At 41.8% G+C, this 20,109-nt stretch overlaps 2 protein-coding genes across 2 annotated transcripts; both read left to right on the forward strand.

Moving 5' to 3' along the window:
• The first annotated feature begins 6,981 nt into the window (after positions 1–6,981).
• Positions 6,982–14,926, forward strand: slc25a43 (solute carrier family 25 member 43). The gene is made up of 5 exons (XM_080745465.1): positions 6,982–7,326; positions 10,415–10,656; positions 10,836–11,008; positions 12,871–13,005; positions 13,717–14,926. The coding sequence occupies exons 1-5, from the start codon at positions 7,055–7,057 to the stop codon at positions 13,915–13,917; spliced, it is 1,023 nt and encodes a 340-aa protein (XP_080601591.1). The 5' UTR covers positions 6,982–7,054; the 3' UTR covers positions 13,918–14,926.
• A 1,752-nt stretch (positions 14,927–16,678) lies between these two features.
• slc25a5 (solute carrier family 25 member 5) lies at positions 16,679–19,795 on the forward strand. The gene is made up of 4 exons (XM_080746012.1): positions 16,679–16,843; positions 17,985–18,468; positions 18,575–18,715; positions 19,376–19,795. The coding sequence occupies exons 1-4, from the start codon at positions 16,733–16,735 to the stop codon at positions 19,531–19,533; spliced, it is 894 nt and encodes a 297-aa protein (XP_080602138.1). The 5' UTR covers positions 16,679–16,732; the 3' UTR covers positions 19,534–19,795.
• Positions 19,796–20,109: the final 314 nt, after the last annotated feature.

Genomic DNA, 20,109 nt, shown 5'->3' on the forward strand with positions numbered 1-20,109 from the left:
AAATGGAAAGCAAAACCGTTCATTAGCCTACGGTTGTAGTTTACAGACGGGCCAGTGGGGCTGTCAACAGTTGGGGCAGTTCAGCTGCAAGGCCTTGCTGTTCATTGTTTATTCAATTGCTCCAAAAATATCATCAATATCCATATAAATATATAGATATATTGATATGGATACTGATGATATTCTTGGATATACACAGATCATCAAATGACTTTTATGGTAGTCATATTGCCATAAATAATGTTAGGCTACAGGTCTATGGCACTAATTAGGCCTATATGGCTCGGTTCCATTTAGCTTTTCCAGTGAGTCAACATATTTATTTCAATATAGGAGCGCTCTGAACGGAACACAACCTTAATTGACATGACATGAATTGGTCAATTAGCCTATGGCTTCTGTGGATTTCCTTTCAATTTCACTATCACCGGTTATTGTAGGACTTAATAGGCTACACTTAGCCTGCATTTTTATATAGCAGCATATTTTTATATAATTAGCTATTTGTTGCCTAAATTGTAAATTGGTCTTTATGATGGCCTATGCTTTAAGTGTAGTGTAGGGTGTAGGCTTAATTTCTCTGTTGGGATTGTGGGGAGACTTCCATGCTGTAGCCTACCTGAATTGGTTGATGCTGCCCTCTTGTGGACAGATGCAGTTAACCATTAATCACTTTATCCCCATTCTTAATTGTCATCAGTGGTGGAAAAAGTAATACATGTTTTACTTAAAGGGGTATTTTCCCCCAAAATGCCTTTTTTTCTATTGATTACTCATGCCATGGAGACTTGAGTTCAATAATATTTTTTGGTATATGTCGCATTCCAGTCCTAAGACAAAAATGTGATTATAGTAAATGTACCCGCATTCCAGTGGGGACCCGGATGCATGGCCCATTGGCCCTAGTTGGGGTTCTTAAAAAAAAGGAATGCGACAAAAAATATTATTGAACTCAAGTTTCCATGGCATGAGTAATCAATAGAAAAAAAATCATTTTGGGGGTGAACTACTCCTTTAAGTAAAAGTATCAACACTGCAATATAGAAATAATCTGTCAAGTAAAAGTCTGGAATTCAAGATTGACATAGTAAAAGTACAAAAGTATTTGTATCATAATGTACTTAAAGTATCAAAACTATAGGGTACCTGTACCTGTATGGTAAATTGACTACTAGCTACTACTATTACAAGTGAAGTGCCAGACTATGGTGCCCGACTCATTTCATGGTTTATATCTCCCTCTGGTGGTTGAAACCTATCAGTCACTGTGGTAGCCTGATTTCAGACGGTCCACTCTGTGAGTGGGCGGGTCTATGGGCTGGAACCAGCCTATCACTGTGGAGTAGTGTGGTGGCGTTTGTTTCTCTGTATTTTGGAGTTTTCACTGTGGTTGCCCAAGAACATCTCTCTGCAGGTAAATACCACCACACTTCTTCATGGCTGATAACATAAATAAATGAATACATATTTTATTTAAAAAAATCAACCAACCAACCAACCAACCAACCAACCAACCAACCAACCAACCATTACTAATCAATCAATCAATCAATCAATCAATCAATCAATCAATCAATCAATCAATCAATCAATCAATCAATCACTCTGCATCATGGATTTCATTTCTTTCAGACCATATTTGGACCTGACTGTGGAGATCGGGATAGATCTGTCGGTCATTCAATGTTATATGAGTTCAAAAGGGACCTAAATTGAAACAAGCCATAGGCTTTTTTGGGTGTGTCCTTTTAGTTGACCTTGTACTGTCATGAAACGGTACCTTTTCCTATGCAAACTTCTGATAAAGTTATCAATCAATCAATCAATCAATCAATCAATCAATCAATCAATCAATCACTCAATCAAATAAACAAACAAACAAACAAACACTCTATCCTGATTACCTGTAGCAAATTAATCACAAAGTGGGTGGCCATGCCCTAAACTTTAGGACCTAAAGCATACCCTGCTTTATTGTCTATCTTACTCTAAATGGGACCATCATATAAATGAACATCGTGTTGTATTGAAGAAGACTTGAAACTAGTGACTGAGAACATAAAATCATTAAGAACATGTTTACTGAGGTAATAAATCAATTGAGTTAGAATTGAATTAGGGTAATTTTGTCAGACTTCAACTGACTGTCGCCCGCTGCTGGCCATGAGTGAGAATGCAGGTTTAAATGTGCAGGACAACATTCAACCACTAGATGTCAGTCTCACTCTGCACTGCACATCGCATCAACAACTGTGGCGTGTAGGCCTACATGTTTCCCACGTTTGGGCACAACGTTTTCAATGCATTTTTGCATTAATTCCACCTTTGGATTTAAGGATAAAATGTATCTGCAAATATATCCTGCAGTTAGACACACAAGTAGGCTGTAAATGTGAATTCCAAAAAACTAAAATCTTATTGTGTTAAGTATGTATTAATTCATTTGACAACACAAACCTCTCTCAAACCGTCATTTATATGTGTATCAACCAAACATATGAGACAGCTGAGCTATTGATGCTAAGCACACATTGATTAGTATACTTAAATGTGAATTTAAACCACCTTGAAATATAGCAAAGCTTTAAAAGAAACACTTCAACTTGAGTGATTGGCACTCAACAATTAGGCTACATTAGGTCAATTTTGCTCAACACATGTTTCATACATTACACTTACAGAACCTATTGTGTAAATAATTCTTTCGAATAATGTAAAAATGGACAATACCAGAATAGATAAGCTTTACAGCTCAGAATGAGTACACAATGTGGTATACTATACAATATGTATTACAATACAACAATGTGTTAATGTCACAGCAATGCATGTCTCATGAGTAGACCCCCCCCCCACACACACACACACACACACACACACACACACACACACACACACACACACACACACACACACACACACACACACACACACACACACACACACACACACACATATCTTTGTGGCTGATTCTACAAACAGGGATCTCCATACATCAGGGATCTCCATATATTGGCATAAAAGGGATTCTGTGATTGTGGTTCCCCTGACATCACTGTGATGTCAGAGCGTGATGTCAGTGCAGCAAACCCATAGACCATAACAAAGTGTACATGTCCAGATGGAGACATGATTTGCCGTTTCACATAACATACCAGGTAGAGTAGACGCCTAAGGGCGAAAATCAGGGCGAGGTCGCGGCATCTGTCTTGGCCATATATGGATTCTGTTGGTGTGGTTCTCCTAACAGGGCATATGGAGATCCCTTGTATGCCCATATATATGCAGATCCCTGCTCTGAGTATCTGACATCACTGTGAGGTCACCTGTTTATGTCCATATATGGAGATCCCTGCTCTGAGTAACTGACATCACTATGATGTCACCTGTGATGTCATGTCACAGTGATGTGTCAGGGGAACCACAAGGTCAGGCGTTACCCGTCCGGTCAGACACGGACAAGCTGTGACGGTAAACTGCGATCTACGGTCGCAATCAATAGACATGGGATCACCCACCACCCCATCTCAACCCCACCTGTTTCACCCCACCTTGCCCTACCCCATCTCACCTCACTCTCACTCAGTGGCTAGGTGCAAAGTCCGGTGACGCAAGGTTACTCAGTGGTGGAAAGTAAGTACATTCACGTAAGTAGCCTACTGTTAAGTACAATTTTGAGGTATTTATATATACTTTATTTCCATTACTTTTACTTCAATTGCACATCTCGGATCTAAATATTGTAACATTAGTCACTATGACTATTAGTCACTTTGTAGTTTGATTAGCCTTTTATTACAAAAACATTAACCACTTCAGCCCTATAAGCTATACATTTCTGCCATTTGAAAATAGCTGATCTACAAGCTCCACAATGTGACGCATTGTGAGCTTGTAGATCTGCGATTTTCAAAAGATTTTTATACATTTGAAAACTTGAAATTAGACATTCTGCATAATGAGTACTTTTACTTTGGGTAGGCTAATTTAAGATGATGCCAATACTTTTGTACTTTTACTCAAGAACGTTTTGAACTTCTATATTGCAGTATTGATACTTTTACTTATGTAAAAAAGTACATTTTCCATCACTGATTGATTGATGATTGAATACTTTATTAGAAGTTTGCATAGGAATAATACAGGCCAGTACAGTTCACATACAAGGTCTACTATGGCTTGAAAAAAGAGGAGAGATCCCAGCACTCCTAAAAGTTAAAAGAGGACAGACGTAAAAACAAGGTAGGCTACTTTATTTCATTACAAAATAATAATAATTATTATCACGAAATAAAGTAGCCTACCTTGTTTTTACGTCCGTCCTCCTCTTTCAACTTTTATGAGTGCTCGGATCTCTCCTCTTTTTTCAAGTTTTATCCCACAGATCCTAGAAGCACCCACCACACGTTTTCACTTTGCTGCTATGAAAGATGAGATGAGATATACTTTATTAATCCCTGAGGGGAAATGTAGGCGTTACAGCAAAGACAAATAAACAACTGGACAAAAACAAGGACACAACAAACATAAATGGACACAATCACAAATGACCATAGTCAGCACAAAGGGAGAAAGTTCTTATACGTGTAAGTTGTGCAGTCTAATGGCAGTTGGCAGGAAAGAGAGTCTGTACCGATCCTTGTGCATTTTCGGGGGTAAAGTGAGCCTCTGGCAGTCTGGCTGAAGGTGCTCTTCCTGTCCTACAGATCACCGAATGAGAGGGGTTAACCATGATGGCGTTTAGTTTGTCCCTTATCCTCCTCTCTGCTACTGACTGCAGCACCTCCATTCGGAGGCCAACTACTGAGCCGGGCCTTCTTAATGGTTTTGTTGAGCTTGTTCAGCTCCCAGGCCTTGATACCACCTCCCCAGCAAACTGCTGCATAAAGCAGAATGCTGGCTAACACAGACTGGTAAAACATGTACAGCAGCCTGCTGCACACATTAAAGGACTTGAGCCTCCTCAGGAGGTAAAGTCTGCTCTGGCCCTTTTTGTAAACAGCCTCTGTATTGTCTCTCCAGTCCAGGTCCTTGTTCAGGTGGACGCCTAGGAACTCAAGAGTCCACAATCTCCACCTCTTCCCCCTGGATGGTGATCAGTACTGGGGTCCTCTTGTACCTCTTGTCCTCTTGTCACCACCCAGGGGGAAGAGGTGGAGATTGTGGACTCTTATAAGTTACCTCCTTTGAGCACCTAGTTTGGCCTCTGTTTTTTGCAAAGCACAATGGATAGTTTGCATTGGGGGTCCTTTTTTACTCAATTCATGAACTTCACCCTATCTCACTCCATCTCGCTCCACCTGACCCTACCTCACCCCTCACAAAATTGGACGATACTACCTTACAATTCAAACTCGGCCCATTTCACCCCACCTTGCCCCACCCCATCTCAACACAACTCACCTCACTCTCACTCAGTGGCTAATAGGTGGAAAGTCTGGTGACGGAAGGTTACTCAGTGGTGGAAAGTAACTAAGTATTACGTAAGTAGGCCTACTGTTAAGTACAATTTTGAGGTATTTATAATTTCCAATAGTTTTACTTCAACTGCACATCTCGGATCTAAATATAGCCTACTTGTCTACATTTATTTGAAAACATTACAGTCGCTAGTTACTTTGTAGATGGATTATTATTACAAAAACATTAACCACTTCAGCCCTATTGGGGGTCCTTTTGTACTCAATTCATGAACTTCACCCTATCTCACTCCATCTCTCCCCCCCCCCCACACACACACACACCCCGCCTCACCACACCCAATCTCAGCTCACCTCAAGGTGGGGTATGGTGGACCCCACCAAGGTGTTTTTTTACATGTACAATCTGCTGCACAGGAACACAAATCTTTAGTCATCAAGAGCCCTGATACTGGCAGTGATTGATTTAATTTGATTTTAAGCCTACAGTCAGCTTTATCAGAGTTATCAGCTCTTGGCACCAGTGTGTGTTCAGCACTTATTGTGATCCATACCCTCTCAGGTTGCTCTCTACCAGCGCCTTTTTTGGCAAAGGCAAAAGAAAGACATTTCTGTTGCTTGTGAGAAAGAAGAATACCTGACTGCGTTTAAAAAATTTGAACAATGCAAAGAATTCTGCCTGGCATTCTTAGCTTTGCCTTGAGCATCTACAGTCCCTGACTTATACCAACAAAAGGGCAGAAGGCAAACTTCAGTACCAAGCAGCAATAATGAGACATTCTGTGAAATGTACATTTGAGGATGGGGTGATATAGACATGGATGACAGGATAACTACAAATCCTGCCCGGAGCAGCATTTTGATTGATTGCCATTTCAGGTAAATTCAGAACATTCAGCTAAAATGTATTTATGTCCACATAAGTCAGAGATACAACACAAGGACACAAATATTTACAAGGTGCTGTAAAAATGTAGGCCTACAGTCAGCAACTCTTGAACAATTACCCAAACACCCCTCAGGGGTACAAAGTAACAGCATCTTTGTCATATTTGGTGGCTACCAATAATAAAAGTGATTGCACAGAAAATTGCAAGCAGTTTGGCAGCTTTTTTGTGGAGGAATATCATCCCAAATTGTTGGAAGCCTCTTTACAACCAACCTATATGTACATGTCCTAGGCTGCCAAAGATCAACACACACACACACACACACACACACACGCACGCACACACGCACACACGCACACACACACACACACACACACACACACACACACACACACACACACACACACACACACACACACACACACACACACACACACACACACACACACAGTCTGGCAGAGAATGCAGAGGCACCAGAGGTGGATCAAACAGCACCATCTAGTGGTATCACAAGTGGTATCACCCTTTTGCTGCGTTCCCTCCCTGTGTTATTCATGACTGACCAGTGACGTGTCTGCCACATAATACCGCCTCTGGCTCAAGCCACAACAACACGGATACCTGCTTAATCCTTAAATAGATGTTAGGTAAACAACCGCTGTGTACCGCCGCTCGTTCCTAGAAGTAGATTAAAGTCCTTCGGATGAAGTAGCAGCGATTGTTGACACAGCCACCGCAGCAGTAATGGCAACCGTTACAGAAGACGTCCGACTGACGAATTATCAAAGCTTTTTATGCGTTGGTTTCGCCGGATTTTTTAGCAAAACCGTCACGTCGCCTCTGGAGGTCGTGAAGATCAAGAGCCAGGTGGGCACTTTTCACTGCAAGAGGGGCTTCTGGAACAGCTTTCTGCTCATCTGCCAGAACGAGGGACTGCGAGGATTGTGGAAAGGAAATGTGGTCTCTTGTCTCCGATTGTTTCCTTACAGCGCAGTTCACGTGGCAACGTACAAAAAGTAAGTTTACTGAGACCACCACACTGTATTATTAGGTTTATTTAAATGCGTGTAGCCTGTGGGACACACACATTCAAACTGTAAAGCTGCGATAGCTGCAGAATGATAGCTGCATTCGTGGGGTGTGTTGTTGGAAAGTCAGCTGAAAAAGTTGTGAATGTTTGAAAATGCCCTTTGAACATACAGATTGCATGATGTTTATTAAGTCATTGTGTCTATTTTGGACTGGCCTGTACATTAAGGAAACGTATAGTGTACTTTAAATAACGATAATAATGTTATTAGCAACTGTACTGACCATAGAGCTATGGTACTGACAGCTAAAAACACACACTTCCTGCTTTCTTGGTATGTGTCACGCCTTCACTGTTGGTCCAATCAGAAGGCTGGGTTTGCTCGGACGATTTTGGTGTCATTGCAGGGCAAAGGAATCCCCCGTGAGCGGGACAAGTTCTAACACCTATCGATTGTAAACAGCCAATCAGGGATATAAATAATAGCGTGAGGTTACATGAGGTTAGGACATGTAGTTATTGCTACAGTACGTCATCCGTGAAGGGCTGAAGGCACACGTGTACATGTAAACATCACCCGCCCCACCCCCTCTCAGCAAATGATTTCTCTGTTCTGTACTGTACACAATGTTCCTGGAGAGAGAGCTATTCTGTTTATGACGCTGTGCCACACACGTGGCCAGGATAATATTAGATGGTTGATTAGCATACACATTTATAATAATGACATTTTAGTTTGGTTCAAATCATGAAGCTTTTCAGATATACCCAAGGCACTGTGTGCTTTCTGGATAGAGTCAGCTACTTAAAACCATGATTCTTTTTGTAAAAAACAGAATGAAAACAGCAGACTTTTTTTTTTTTTGTAATAGAGGTATGTGCGTGACATCATCATCATATCCGGAAGTGAGTAGCAAAACAAATCTGGCCTTGACAACCCATACATCCAAACAGAAAAGTCCTATTTGATTGCATTAAACAACGTTAAACAATGTTAAACCCACTTTGCCACTCGATTTGCCATTCACTTTATGCATGCGCATACCCTCTATACAGTTTCACCCCACCCCACCACACCCCCGAACTGAACAACACAAACCTCGCAAAAGCCCTGCTTAAAAAAAGACCCCCCGGTGCCATGCCTTAAAGGAGTAGTTCACCCCCAAAATGACTTTTTTTCTATTGATTACTCATGCCATGGAGACTAGAGTTCAATAATATTTTTGGGTTTTTGTCACATTCCTAAGACAAAAATTTGATTCGAGTAAACCGTTTCGAAACGGGTCACCATCCGGAATCAATGGGGGAAAATTTATTGTTATCACATTTTTGTCTTAGGAATGTGACAAAAACCAAAAAATATTATTGAACTCTAGTCTCCATGGCATGAGTAATCAATAGAAAAAAAGTCATGTTGGGGGTGAACTACTCCTTTAATCCCCCCCTCCCGTCCCAGCCAACGCCCTACTTTAACCCCTCCCGGCAGTCGCTGCTGACATCCCTGCCTGAAGTGTCCAGTCATGAACCCCCCGCTGACCCCCATGCCTGAAAGTCTGCTGTCAGTCCCAGCTGTGAGCCGACGCCTGAAACCCCCAGCCTTCCCTACCGATGCCCTGCCGGAAAACCTCTTGACCTCAAATGCCCTGCCTGTCGTGCCTGAGACCCTCATCCAATATAGATAGTTATCTCTCACTACCACACTATGTGAAGTCAGCTTCACTGTACAGGCCTGAACACACAAAGGGTTTCTTTCCTTCAGCTTTTATTAGTGGGGCCCGATATGTTGAATCAGCAGTTTGAAGAGGAAGAGCTTTTCACTCCCATTTGCCCCTAAAAATATATTATTAGCAAACCGGCACACATCGAGAGAAAGATTGATGGAGTGAGGGAGAGTGTGTGTGGGTTTCCCAAGTTCCCACTTTTAAAAAACGTGTATGTTATGCACAAAAGGGATACAACTTTATACATTATTCATTACAGTAAGGGGAGATAATTATGACCTCTCACGCAGGCGCAGAACAGTGGCAGTCCGTTGACAGTCAGCTGTAGTCTGCTGTGTGTGTGTGTGTGTGTGTGTGTGTGTGTGTGTGTGTGTGTGTGTGTGTGTGTGTGTGTGTGTGTGTGTGTGTGTGTGTGTGTGTGTGTGTGTGTGTGTGTGTGTGTGTGTGTGTGGAGATACTTTTACCCAAGACGTGACGTCACCCGATCTCACCACCTGAATAGTCACAGTTAGAAATTTAAATTAGTATAGTCAACTGTATTGTCAAAGCTTTGAAAGCAGATTTACAGACACACCTACATCTATTTAACCTGAACTGGAAAACAAACAGCAAAATCAGCCTAGAGTTTAATCCCGCATTAAGAGTGAGATGGGCTTGATAATTTGACAGTCTTTTTAAAGCAAATCAGGCCCGTTATAGTGAGATGCATTCCATACATTCCACAAAAGTCTGCTGCTGCACGGGCGCCACCTCTCGGCCTTCATATAACGGACATCCCACCACAACCCGATCAGCTGTTGAAGGACCATACTAGTGTTACTCTACATGTCATTTTCCATTGTCAGCATCAGCCACAGTTTAAATAAACCTCAACCTTTTTCACAAAATTGCATATATATTTAGTTCCCAGTGGGCTAGCTGTAGTGATTTTTTTTTCACAACGTTTCAAGATGAATGGCAGGGAATGGTGTTTAAAAATGTAGGCGGAGAGCTACGTAACACATTGTATACACAAACAAAAAATTATGACAGGGACTACTAAAGTCTAGAATTCAAAATTGGACTACAATGGCCGGCAGTGGCTCAAGAGGTATAGCGGCCCGGTTTGATTCCTGACTTCCCCTTAGTGTCAAACTGTCCTTGAGCAAGACACTGAACCCCAAACTGCTCCCGATGAGCAGGTTTGAGCCTTGTCTGGTTTCCTCCACCATCAATCAGTGTGTGAATGGGAGTTTGTATATACAGTATATATAAAGGTACTGTATGAATGCACCAGTCACCATTTTAAACGTGACCATACGATTGTCCCGAGTGTTAACTTATATATATATATTTGCTTCCTTCCATCTCCAGGATAGTCCACCATCACATGGATGATTTGGGCTACATATCTCAGTGGAGGGCCGTATTTGCTGGAAGTGTGGCGGGCATAGCGGCCGCCCTGGCCACGTACCCTCTGGAGGTGGCAGAGACGAGGCTCATTGTTCAGAACTGCAGGGAGCCCACATATGTTGGTGTGGTTCATACTCTCTCAAAGATCTACCGGGGCGAAGGACTTCTGGCACTTTATAGGGGCTTCTCTCTCACCGTCTTAGGTAAACATTGCACATTAATTCGTTTCCATTTGGTGATCATAAGGTTGTGCCATCAGTGTACCTAGTGATAAAGATAATTTTGAAGTTTGACTGTTCACTGACCATTTGTTTTCAGAAATGTGTAGCCTCATATTATGTTCTTAAGAAACTTAAGAAACCTGCATTGTCTTTCACTACAGGCGCATTCCCATTTTCTGTTGGGTGCTGTGCAGTCTACATGAACCTGGATAAGCTTTGGCAGCAGCCTCTTTTCCGTTTAACTTCACTCCAGAACTTTATCATTGGCTGTCTTGCTGCAGGAGTGGCACAAACCTTGTCCTACCCATTTGAAACTGTCAAAAGGAAGATGCAAGTAAGTTTGCAATTGGTACTATTTATGTTGTTAATTGTATTTAGGCTATTGTTTCTCACCCTTTTGCCTACAATAATTTTGAAATCACAGTACGAAATAGAACGTTGAATTGAATTTAATATTTATAGTACCATCAGTTGCAAAAGGTTTCGTGGATTTATTTTCATAAAGGTGGGGAGTGGCAAAACACAGTCTCAAGAGTTAAACTAAATGTTCTCCATGCCTTCTGTGCTAAAGGAGGTTTAACCTCTTGAAACCCAGCATCCATATATATTGCGATGCAGTGTGAGCTTGTAGATCGGCTATTTCTATGTTTGGTGTGGTCCAGGTCCAGTTTACTGAGTTTTGAGGGTTTAAGTGGTCAAACTTTCCCAATTTCACAATGTGATTACATTTGAAAGAGTAGTGTAGTTAGTGCAGTCTCCATCAGGAGATTATGTGTGTACACGTGCATGCATGTGTCTGTCTGTCTGTCTTTCCGCAGCTTATCTTGCAAATTAGTTGGTAGATCAGTGTCATATTTCTTGTGCATGCTATATACACTATTACAGTATACACCAGTAGGCCGTGTGTGTGTGTACACCAATAGGCCGTGTGTGTGTGTGTGTGCTCCGCCGGCCACGCGGGCACTCGTGCCTGCGGCGTTCGGGAGCGAAGAGCAGGACCAAGGTCCGCTGGCCTTCGCGCCGCTTGCAATGTCGTGGACAATAATTACAGTCTGTTCGCCCAACTGGGACGTCGGACAACTGGGATTTTCCCTGCGTGCGTGTGTGAATGAGTATAACCGTGGGAGTATAATGCAGGGTGTTACTGATTAGGAATTTGCATGCACAGCGAGGTTACAGGTTAAAATGTACTCTGCTGTGTCCTCATCTGTACACAGACAGCACACATGTGGAACAATAGGTCTTCGAAGGGCAGAATACTACATTAGGTTTTATCAGCCTATTATTAGCTACAGCCCCACAAGGTTCAACAGCAGCTGAGAATGCAAATGTAGTATTTGGTCTGCTGAAGCTATTGATAGCCAGTAACTATCACACGGTCGGCTTGTTTGGAGTCACTTGTTTCCAGTATATCAAACAACAAAACAACTTTTAGATATGATACATTTTCTCATATCTATATAACTTGGGCCTTATCCACAGTTCCTCCATCAACGGGTCAGAGTTAAGTGTCAGTGAGAAATAGACAATAGAAACACAATCTTTGTAGGAGTTAGTAGATTAACCTAGGTATTGTTTAACTGAGTTTGCTTAGTATTCCTATCCAAACTTTGGTATTCATTGGAGATGATCGACGACTGACCTTTCAGTGATTGTTCATTTTTAAGACTGATTCATTTATCTATGGTGTTTGTAGTTATGCTTAACATAAAGTCATACACTGTGAACGCTGTAACAGAAAGAATGATGCTCTTTCCAGCAAAACAGTCATGTGATAACAGTTTTGATCTGTTCTAGATAAGATTGGTTTGTTATCTATTCTATTCGGAGTGTAATATGCTAGGCTATTAAGCCACTGGTTTCTTGTCCATTGAAACATTTTTAGTAACTTTGTGGTGGTTCATAACTATCACAAATTTGTTAGAACTCTATATTGTTAGATAAAAAAAGAAAATAAGTACCTTGTTGTTAAAAGCACATAACTTGTGCAAGTAATCGTGTACCAATTAGTCTAGGAGTGATCCTTCATGGCATTGATGTAATTTGTGTCGATTTGACATGAATCCAACTGCACACAGTAGTTAATCTGTCCGTCCTCTTTATTTTAATGTGCCACGTTCTTGGAGTTTGGTTTATTAGGTAGCCTACCTCATGACACTTTACTGACTCACACACTCTCTTTTATTCTCATCTCAGGCGCAGAGTTCCCGGCTGCCCCATTTTGGTGGGGTTGATGTCCATTTCAAAGGAATGATGGACTGTTTTAGACAGGTGGTAAAGAACAAGGGCTTCCTATCACTTTGGAGTGGCTTTACTGCCAATGCAATAAAGGTACGGCTTGACTTACGTTATGTTAGCTATAAATTGCCATAATGTACATTGTTTGTTTATTCATGTCAAGTAAGACACAATTGCACCCATGGCTGTTCATTACACAGCCAAAAAGGAACTGATATACACTGAGAGTATAGGGACAACACATGCTTCAAAATCGTACCATCTGTGTCTGTTACATTAAATAACTACAACCCCTCTAGCAGACATTAAATTAATTTAAACTCGGCTGAACGACGGTGTCACTTGTCGAAAAAAACTCAAGGGGGCATCACATTGTTAGCTTTAAATTAATTTTTGCCAAGAGACACTGTAGTGTCTGTGGGGGAGTATAAATTAGATGTGTGTGTGTGTGTGGGAGGGGGGGGGGGGGGGTTGGAAAGCAATGCTCTACGTGTAATTCATAAAGGTATGTCACGAGCTAGGTGGGCAGCTTCTATTTCTGGTATAGCATGCTCTGTTCTGTTCCATTATTCCACCTCCAAATGTCATTTGATGGCAGTTGTACGTTGTTTTACAGATAAGGGACCTTTAGTAGTGAATTACTGCAAAAAAGCTGTTAATGTGAACATCATGCACGCTTAAGGGGAACACACACTGGCCGCGGAAGGCGCACGTCAAAACAGCCCGACAGTAGGAAACAAAAGGGATATTTACTTTATGCAGTGTTTGGGAACCGGTGTTCTAATGTCTACCTTTCCTTCACAGATTGTTCCCTACTCTGGCCTTCTCTTCACCTGCTTTGAGATGTGCAAGCAGATGTGCCTTTACCGCAATGGGTACATTGTTTCGCCGCTGAGCTACAAACGCAAACCAGGGGTAGACCAAAGCCTGAGGCCTTACGAGTTGGAAGAGGTGAAGCGCTACGTGAAGAACAGGAGCTTTCGGTCACGGGAGTCATCTTTTTAAATCGTGAATGAATGGTGACTCGGCACGAGGAATCAGTCTTCTACGGAATATACTCCTCACCTCACTGGTGAATATTTTATAAGACATGGACTGGCCAAATGGGCCTTGAATCTTTACTAGCTTCTATGGCAGAAGCTATTGTCACTCCTGATAATAATTTTATTCTCCTGAATTTCGGCTATCGTGTGTTCATGGCAATGATGTTATACATACTTGTCTTGACATTTACTCTCATGTATTTCTATCAGCAAAGCTCTACCTCTATCACAATCACAATACTTCACAGTATTATCTCTCCATGTATTATCCTACATGGTACAAAGCGCACACACACTTTAATTTATTCACTTTTCTTATCTTTCTTAATATTTCTGTATTATTTGTATTTTAACCATATAACATGGTTTGCTATATGGTTGTAATGTGCCTTGGGTATATTATTATTATTATTTTATGTTTTGTAGAGTTTTTAGAATAGCACAAAGTAGCCTTAATCCAGAAGTAATTGTAATGCAGTAGGCTGGGAAGACATCCCTATCTAAAGTCAAGGTGCTGGACAAACAGCAGTTACGCAGTAAAATAAATCAAGTCTGCACACCGGTTCTCAGCTCAACTTTTTTATTAATGCTATTCAATGTTTTGATCACAAGATCTCCATCAGGACTTTGACAAAGATCTTGTGATCGGAATGTTGACTAGCAGCAATAAAAAAAGCAAGAAAGTGGAGCTGAGAACCGGTGTGTGGACTTAATTTATATTACTATAAGTAGGCTCCCTAACATTAGTAGCCTGACATTCAGGCTGATTTTAAAATGAATGAATTAATGTAGTGTAAAAAGAAAAAAAGAAAAAAAAAAAACATCACAAGGATGCAAGATGTAGAACAACAGTAATTGTTCACATTTCATTTGGCTGCTCTATGTTTCCTGTACAAACACTGACATTTTTACATGTTTTTAAAAAAATCATCATGCTGGCAAAGAAATGCATTTCGATGTTATACTTGATTTTTGCCTGTCAAAAAAGCATTGTGGGGTTCTAATAAACCAGAACATTGCATTGTAGTGAGACTTGTTTTCTTGGGCCCATTGTCACATGGTTAGTACAGTATATGACTGACAACCACTTTGTTGCCGTTGGGTGGAAGAATTGTACGTCCAAAACCATTCCTTTTTTATTATCGTTTTAAAAACTTCAAAAAGTTGAATTATGGAAGATAAAAGGTTTCTACCTGAATCATTTCTACCCCTGAATCATTTGTCTGACACCAATGATCCAACTTTTTACACCTGTTAATGTCACTAATCCCAACGTGTTGCATTTCCAACTAATCGTGTACAATGGCTCAAATGCATTTTTGTTTTACACCTTATAACAAAAAACAATGCACCTGGGACGTATCCTCAGTGATGTAGCCCAAGCTCATCAGGGTTTCGGGTCTCGCAACATCATACCCCTCACTTGGGTGACCCAGCCAGGATTGATCAAGTCCCGATTTACGTCCCAGTAGCTACCCACCGCTCCAGAACTACTCTGCCGAGACGGGAGAGGAAATCTGGCGCATGGAGGGACTAGGCTCTGTGGATTGACTCCTGTCCGGGCACATCCTACGTCTCACCAGGTCCAGGACCTGTGCGTTGCACCAGACTCCAGCCCCAGACATTTCACTCAGGAATGGTGGATTCTTGAGCCGCAATGGTACTGCAGGCTCCACCTCGCCCAACGGTGGTGCTGCAGGCTCCGCTTGCGGCTTGAATGGCCCTCCTAAAGGCCTAACCGTGGGTTTGTTGGGTTACTTCCTCACGGAAGACACAGGCTGGGGCGCTAACCCAACCTGCTCCCGGGTGCCGTCTACATTCCGGCTGTCACCTGTCTCTCCGGTGGTCACCAGACTATTCCTGGTTGTCACGTAGGCTATTCCTATGAGTCACTATAAATAGAATAACTATAACAAAAAAAACATTGCATGAATGCACCTGGGACGTATCCTCAGTGATGTAGCCCAAGCTCATCAGGGTTTCGGGTCTCGCATCATCATACCCCTCACTTGGGTGACCCTCAAAATATGTATGTGACAGGTTCAATATTTTTGGAAAACTTGACTGGGCTCACAGGTTAATTGGGTTCTTTGCTTTAATTGTCTGTTCATTTCATGTACAATTTGAATATATCCTCCTGATTTGGCCTAACTATTGTGAGAAGATTGGAGAGATGACCTTTCCTTACTACAGTAGGTAGTGTCCTCCAATTCTTAGGACCTCAGCTGCGTAAAACCTGGCATTTATTCGACACGAGTCACCTACCTTGACCCAGTTCATAACATGACATAAACCATTGGTTCTAAAGTGTTTAGGGGGATCTAAATTTCATTTGTACACTGAACAATTGTACAAATGAAACCAAATGGACCTTACTGTTAGAGTTAAGGGAAGACCTTGAAATGTAAAAGTTTGAGAACCAGTGACATAAACCCACAAATAAATCAGTGTCCTCCAATTCTGCACTGTGTATTAAAACAGCAATATCGAAAAGTGAAAAATAGGTTGTGTTTTGCCTATTGCAATTCCAAACTTGCTATTATTTGCCTGACTTGAGTCGTGAGGAAGACTCCAAAATCTAAGTCCAAGGACAAATTATCCCCGCCCACAACTTCACCAGCTGCACCAATTAAGTTTGAGTGTGAGGCTGGCGTTTTTTTCCCCTCATGCCCAGCCTTCATAAACCCTTGTCCAACTTGGCAGCGTTCACTTCGCCTCTGTCCCTGAGCGAGTCCTGACTTACGGCTGAACGGCGAGAGATTTGACAACGTCTGAAAATGAGTGAAACGGCCATTTCTTTCGCCAAGGACTTCTTGGCAGGTGGTATTGCCGCTGCCATCTCCAAGACAGCTGTTGCTCCCATTGAGAGGGTCAAGCTCCTTCTCCAGGTCAGTAGGCTAATAATGCATTGTTTAGTGGATGTCAGGGACTCTGTGGGTTCCTTTAGGGTGGTCTAAATTGACACATACAAGTCTGTAACTCTGACTAACGGGTTAATTTGGTTCAATTTGTACACTGTCAGAGTTAAGGGGAGACCTTGAAATGTAAAACTTTGAGAAACACTGGGCTAATGAATCAAGAAGTTGGGGGGCAAATGAAACTTGTGTTTTCTTGCCAGTGCAGTTAATTGGCACGAGCACTGCTCGCGTCTCTTGGCAAATGGGCTGTAATTTGTCAATAATTGACTTCCTGTCTGTTGCTGTGGTCTGAAAGTTGACTATATTCAAACAAACATTTGTGTACTAGCACATTTCACACAACAGGTGCAACAATAGTGCTTCGCAGAATGGGAAGATTTATAAAGGGGAAAACATTTTTAAAAGCTATTCGAATAGACCAATCAGTTGTTGACTAGGCCTAATTGTAAATGTACTGATTAAGTTTTGAATTAACATTGAATGACTAAGGTCATAAGTTAGACTTCACATTACTTGAATGACCAAGGTCATTTGACACAGCAAGTCCCCATGTTGTTTGAAAGTTTGCCAGATAGGCCAGCAAGTCTCCATGTTTGAAAGTTTGCCAGATTTGTAGAGGTGCGTACTAGTCTGTCTCTCTATGCATGGTGCCTCGAGGCTCAAATCACAAGTTGGAGGCGGGGCTGTGAATTGGTGAATGGATGCCATGAAGTTTAGTACTAGACAGTCTAAACGTGAGTTCAGACAGCCTCACACCTCACCACTGTCTTCTAAGAATTCTCTCAACATCAGCTTATACATTACTTTTTTGTTTTATTTGCAGTTGCACATTTAAAAACAATTGTAGCAGCATAATGGGTTGTGCAGGTGAGCTATAGAAAACCCTGTGGGATTTTAAAGTTAATAAACCTCTAACAACAAAGGGTACAGTGTAGCTTATGTGCATTTGGCACATATTTCACTTTCAGAGTTGTCAGTTCAAACCTCAAATGTTACTGATTCCCAAAAATGTGATATCTATGACCCTAGGCTGGTTGAGAACGGCCCATTTGTCAATTTTTGTTTGGATGAAATGACTGAAATCTCAAAATCCATTTTGCTTTTATTACAGGTCCAACATGCCAGCAAACAGATCTCTGCTGAAAATCAGTACAAGGGCATCATGGACTGTGTCCGCCGTATCCCCAAAGAGCAGGGCTTCATTTCATTCTGGAGAGGGAACCTGGCAAACGTCATCAGATATTTCCCCACCCAGGCCCTCAACTTCGCATTCAAGGATAAGTACAAGAACATCTTCCTCAGTGGCGTGGACCGACACAAGCAGTTCTGGAGATACTTCGCCGGCAACCTTGCCTCCGGTGGTGCTGCTGGTGCCACCTCCCTCTGCTTTGTCTACCCCCTTGACTTCGCCAGAACACGCCTGGCTGCCGATGTTGGCAAAAGTGGCGGCCGTGAATTCAAGGGCCTCAGCGACTGCTTGGTGAAGATCTTCAAATCTGATGGCTTCAAGGGCCTCTACCAGGGCTTCAGCGTGTCTGTGCAGGGCATCATCATCTACAGAGCTGCCTACTTCGGTGTTTATGACACGGCCAAGGGCAAGTTAAAATCATCTAATGGCAAGCTGTACAGTCCAGTTTGAGTGCTTTCTTTGTGAACTCTAAATTGTTTAATCTCACTTTTTTTTTCTTTTTTTTTCTGCAGGCATGCTGCCAGATCCCAAGAATACGCACATCGTTATCAGCTGGGCGATAGCTCAGACTGTGACTGCCTGCGCCGGTTTCATTTCTTACCCCTTCGATACCGTCCGCCGTCGTATGATGATGCAGTCTGGGCGCAAAGGAGGTAAGTAAATCTGATTAAAAAATGCCAAATGCTCACGCACGGTTTGGCTACAGTTTCCAAAGAATTTACTGCACCCACAAAGTGCCCTTGTACATGGGCACTTTGTGTGCAATACATTATTTGGAAACCAGAGCCCAACGGTGTCTAATCTGTTTTGTTAAGCACCTAACCAACCTTTGGGATTGTGCATGAAAGTTAAATCTGAAACTTTAGGTCAACTTTGTTTTTACAACAAGGGTTTATATTTTAGATTGTAATTGGAGAAAAGAGAATATGAGTGTTAAAATGTTTTTAATTTACTGCTTTCTAGAGAATTTGATTTCAGTGGGTGGGGGGGCATGTGTACCAGTGGCTTTGCCTTTTTAGACACAATAAGCTGGCGATTTCTTATTTACAATAACACTACTGGCTTATTGTGTCTAAGAAAAGTATTTAGCCACTTGTACGCATGCCCCCACCCACTGAAAGCAAAATCGTTAAAATGATAGAAAGGCAAGCAGTAAATGAAAGCATTTGAACAAATCTTTTCTTTTCTCTGATTACAATTTAATCTCTAATTACAATTTAAAACATATCCTTGTTATGGAAAAATGTTTTCCAAGTTATAAATATAAAACCTTGAGGTTGGAGAAGGTGTGACGTGTCTTTTCTCCCCCTCAGCGGACATCATGTACAGTGGCACCATGGACTGCTGGAAGAAGATCATGCGTGATGAGGGTGGCAGGGCTTTCTTCAAGGGAGCCTGGTCTAATGTGCTCAGAGGCATGGGCGGTGCGTTTGTGCTGGTCTTGTATGACGAGCTGAAGAAGATCATCTAAATTGTTTTGTATGTTCATTGTCCACTGTTCATATTGTGATCTTTAACTGTAACATACCTTGTACATTTGGAAGGACTTAAAATGCTTCAATATTTATAGGGACCAGCTAGTATATTATTATTACTAGTTGTACCGGGGAACTGTTTTGAATTTGTTTAATGCCCCATGTTTAGTATTTTGTTGTAGCCCCTCACCAGACTGTCATTCCCTGAACACAGGAACCTTGTGAAAAGTGAATAAATAAAGCAACTTGCCGAGTGAATCTCCTGCCGGTTTTTGAATCTAGCATTTTGTGTTAAGTGGCGCAGAATAGCCCTACCTGAAACCAGAGGTCTCCTGAGGTAGTATTTTCAGTGGGACCCCTCCCACTGAAAATGCTAATGTGCTAAAATCCATTAAAGAGTTAAAATCCATGTGCTTACATAGGCATTGCAATTGCAGCACTGACTGGGAGGCATTTTGTCACTCTTTTGTTCCTCAATACGTTTGCACACTGCCACTGGTTTAGTCCACTGGGTCCCTAATCTGAGTTCCCAGAAGTAATTTGTTTTGCCACTAGGGGGCGAGAAGAATTTA

This window comes from Nannobrachium achirus, assembly GCF_963921795.1.
Source record: "Nannobrachium achirus genome assembly, chromosome: 17".
Lineage (NCBI taxonomy): Eukaryota > Metazoa > Chordata > Actinopteri > Myctophiformes > Myctophidae > Nannobrachium > Nannobrachium achirus.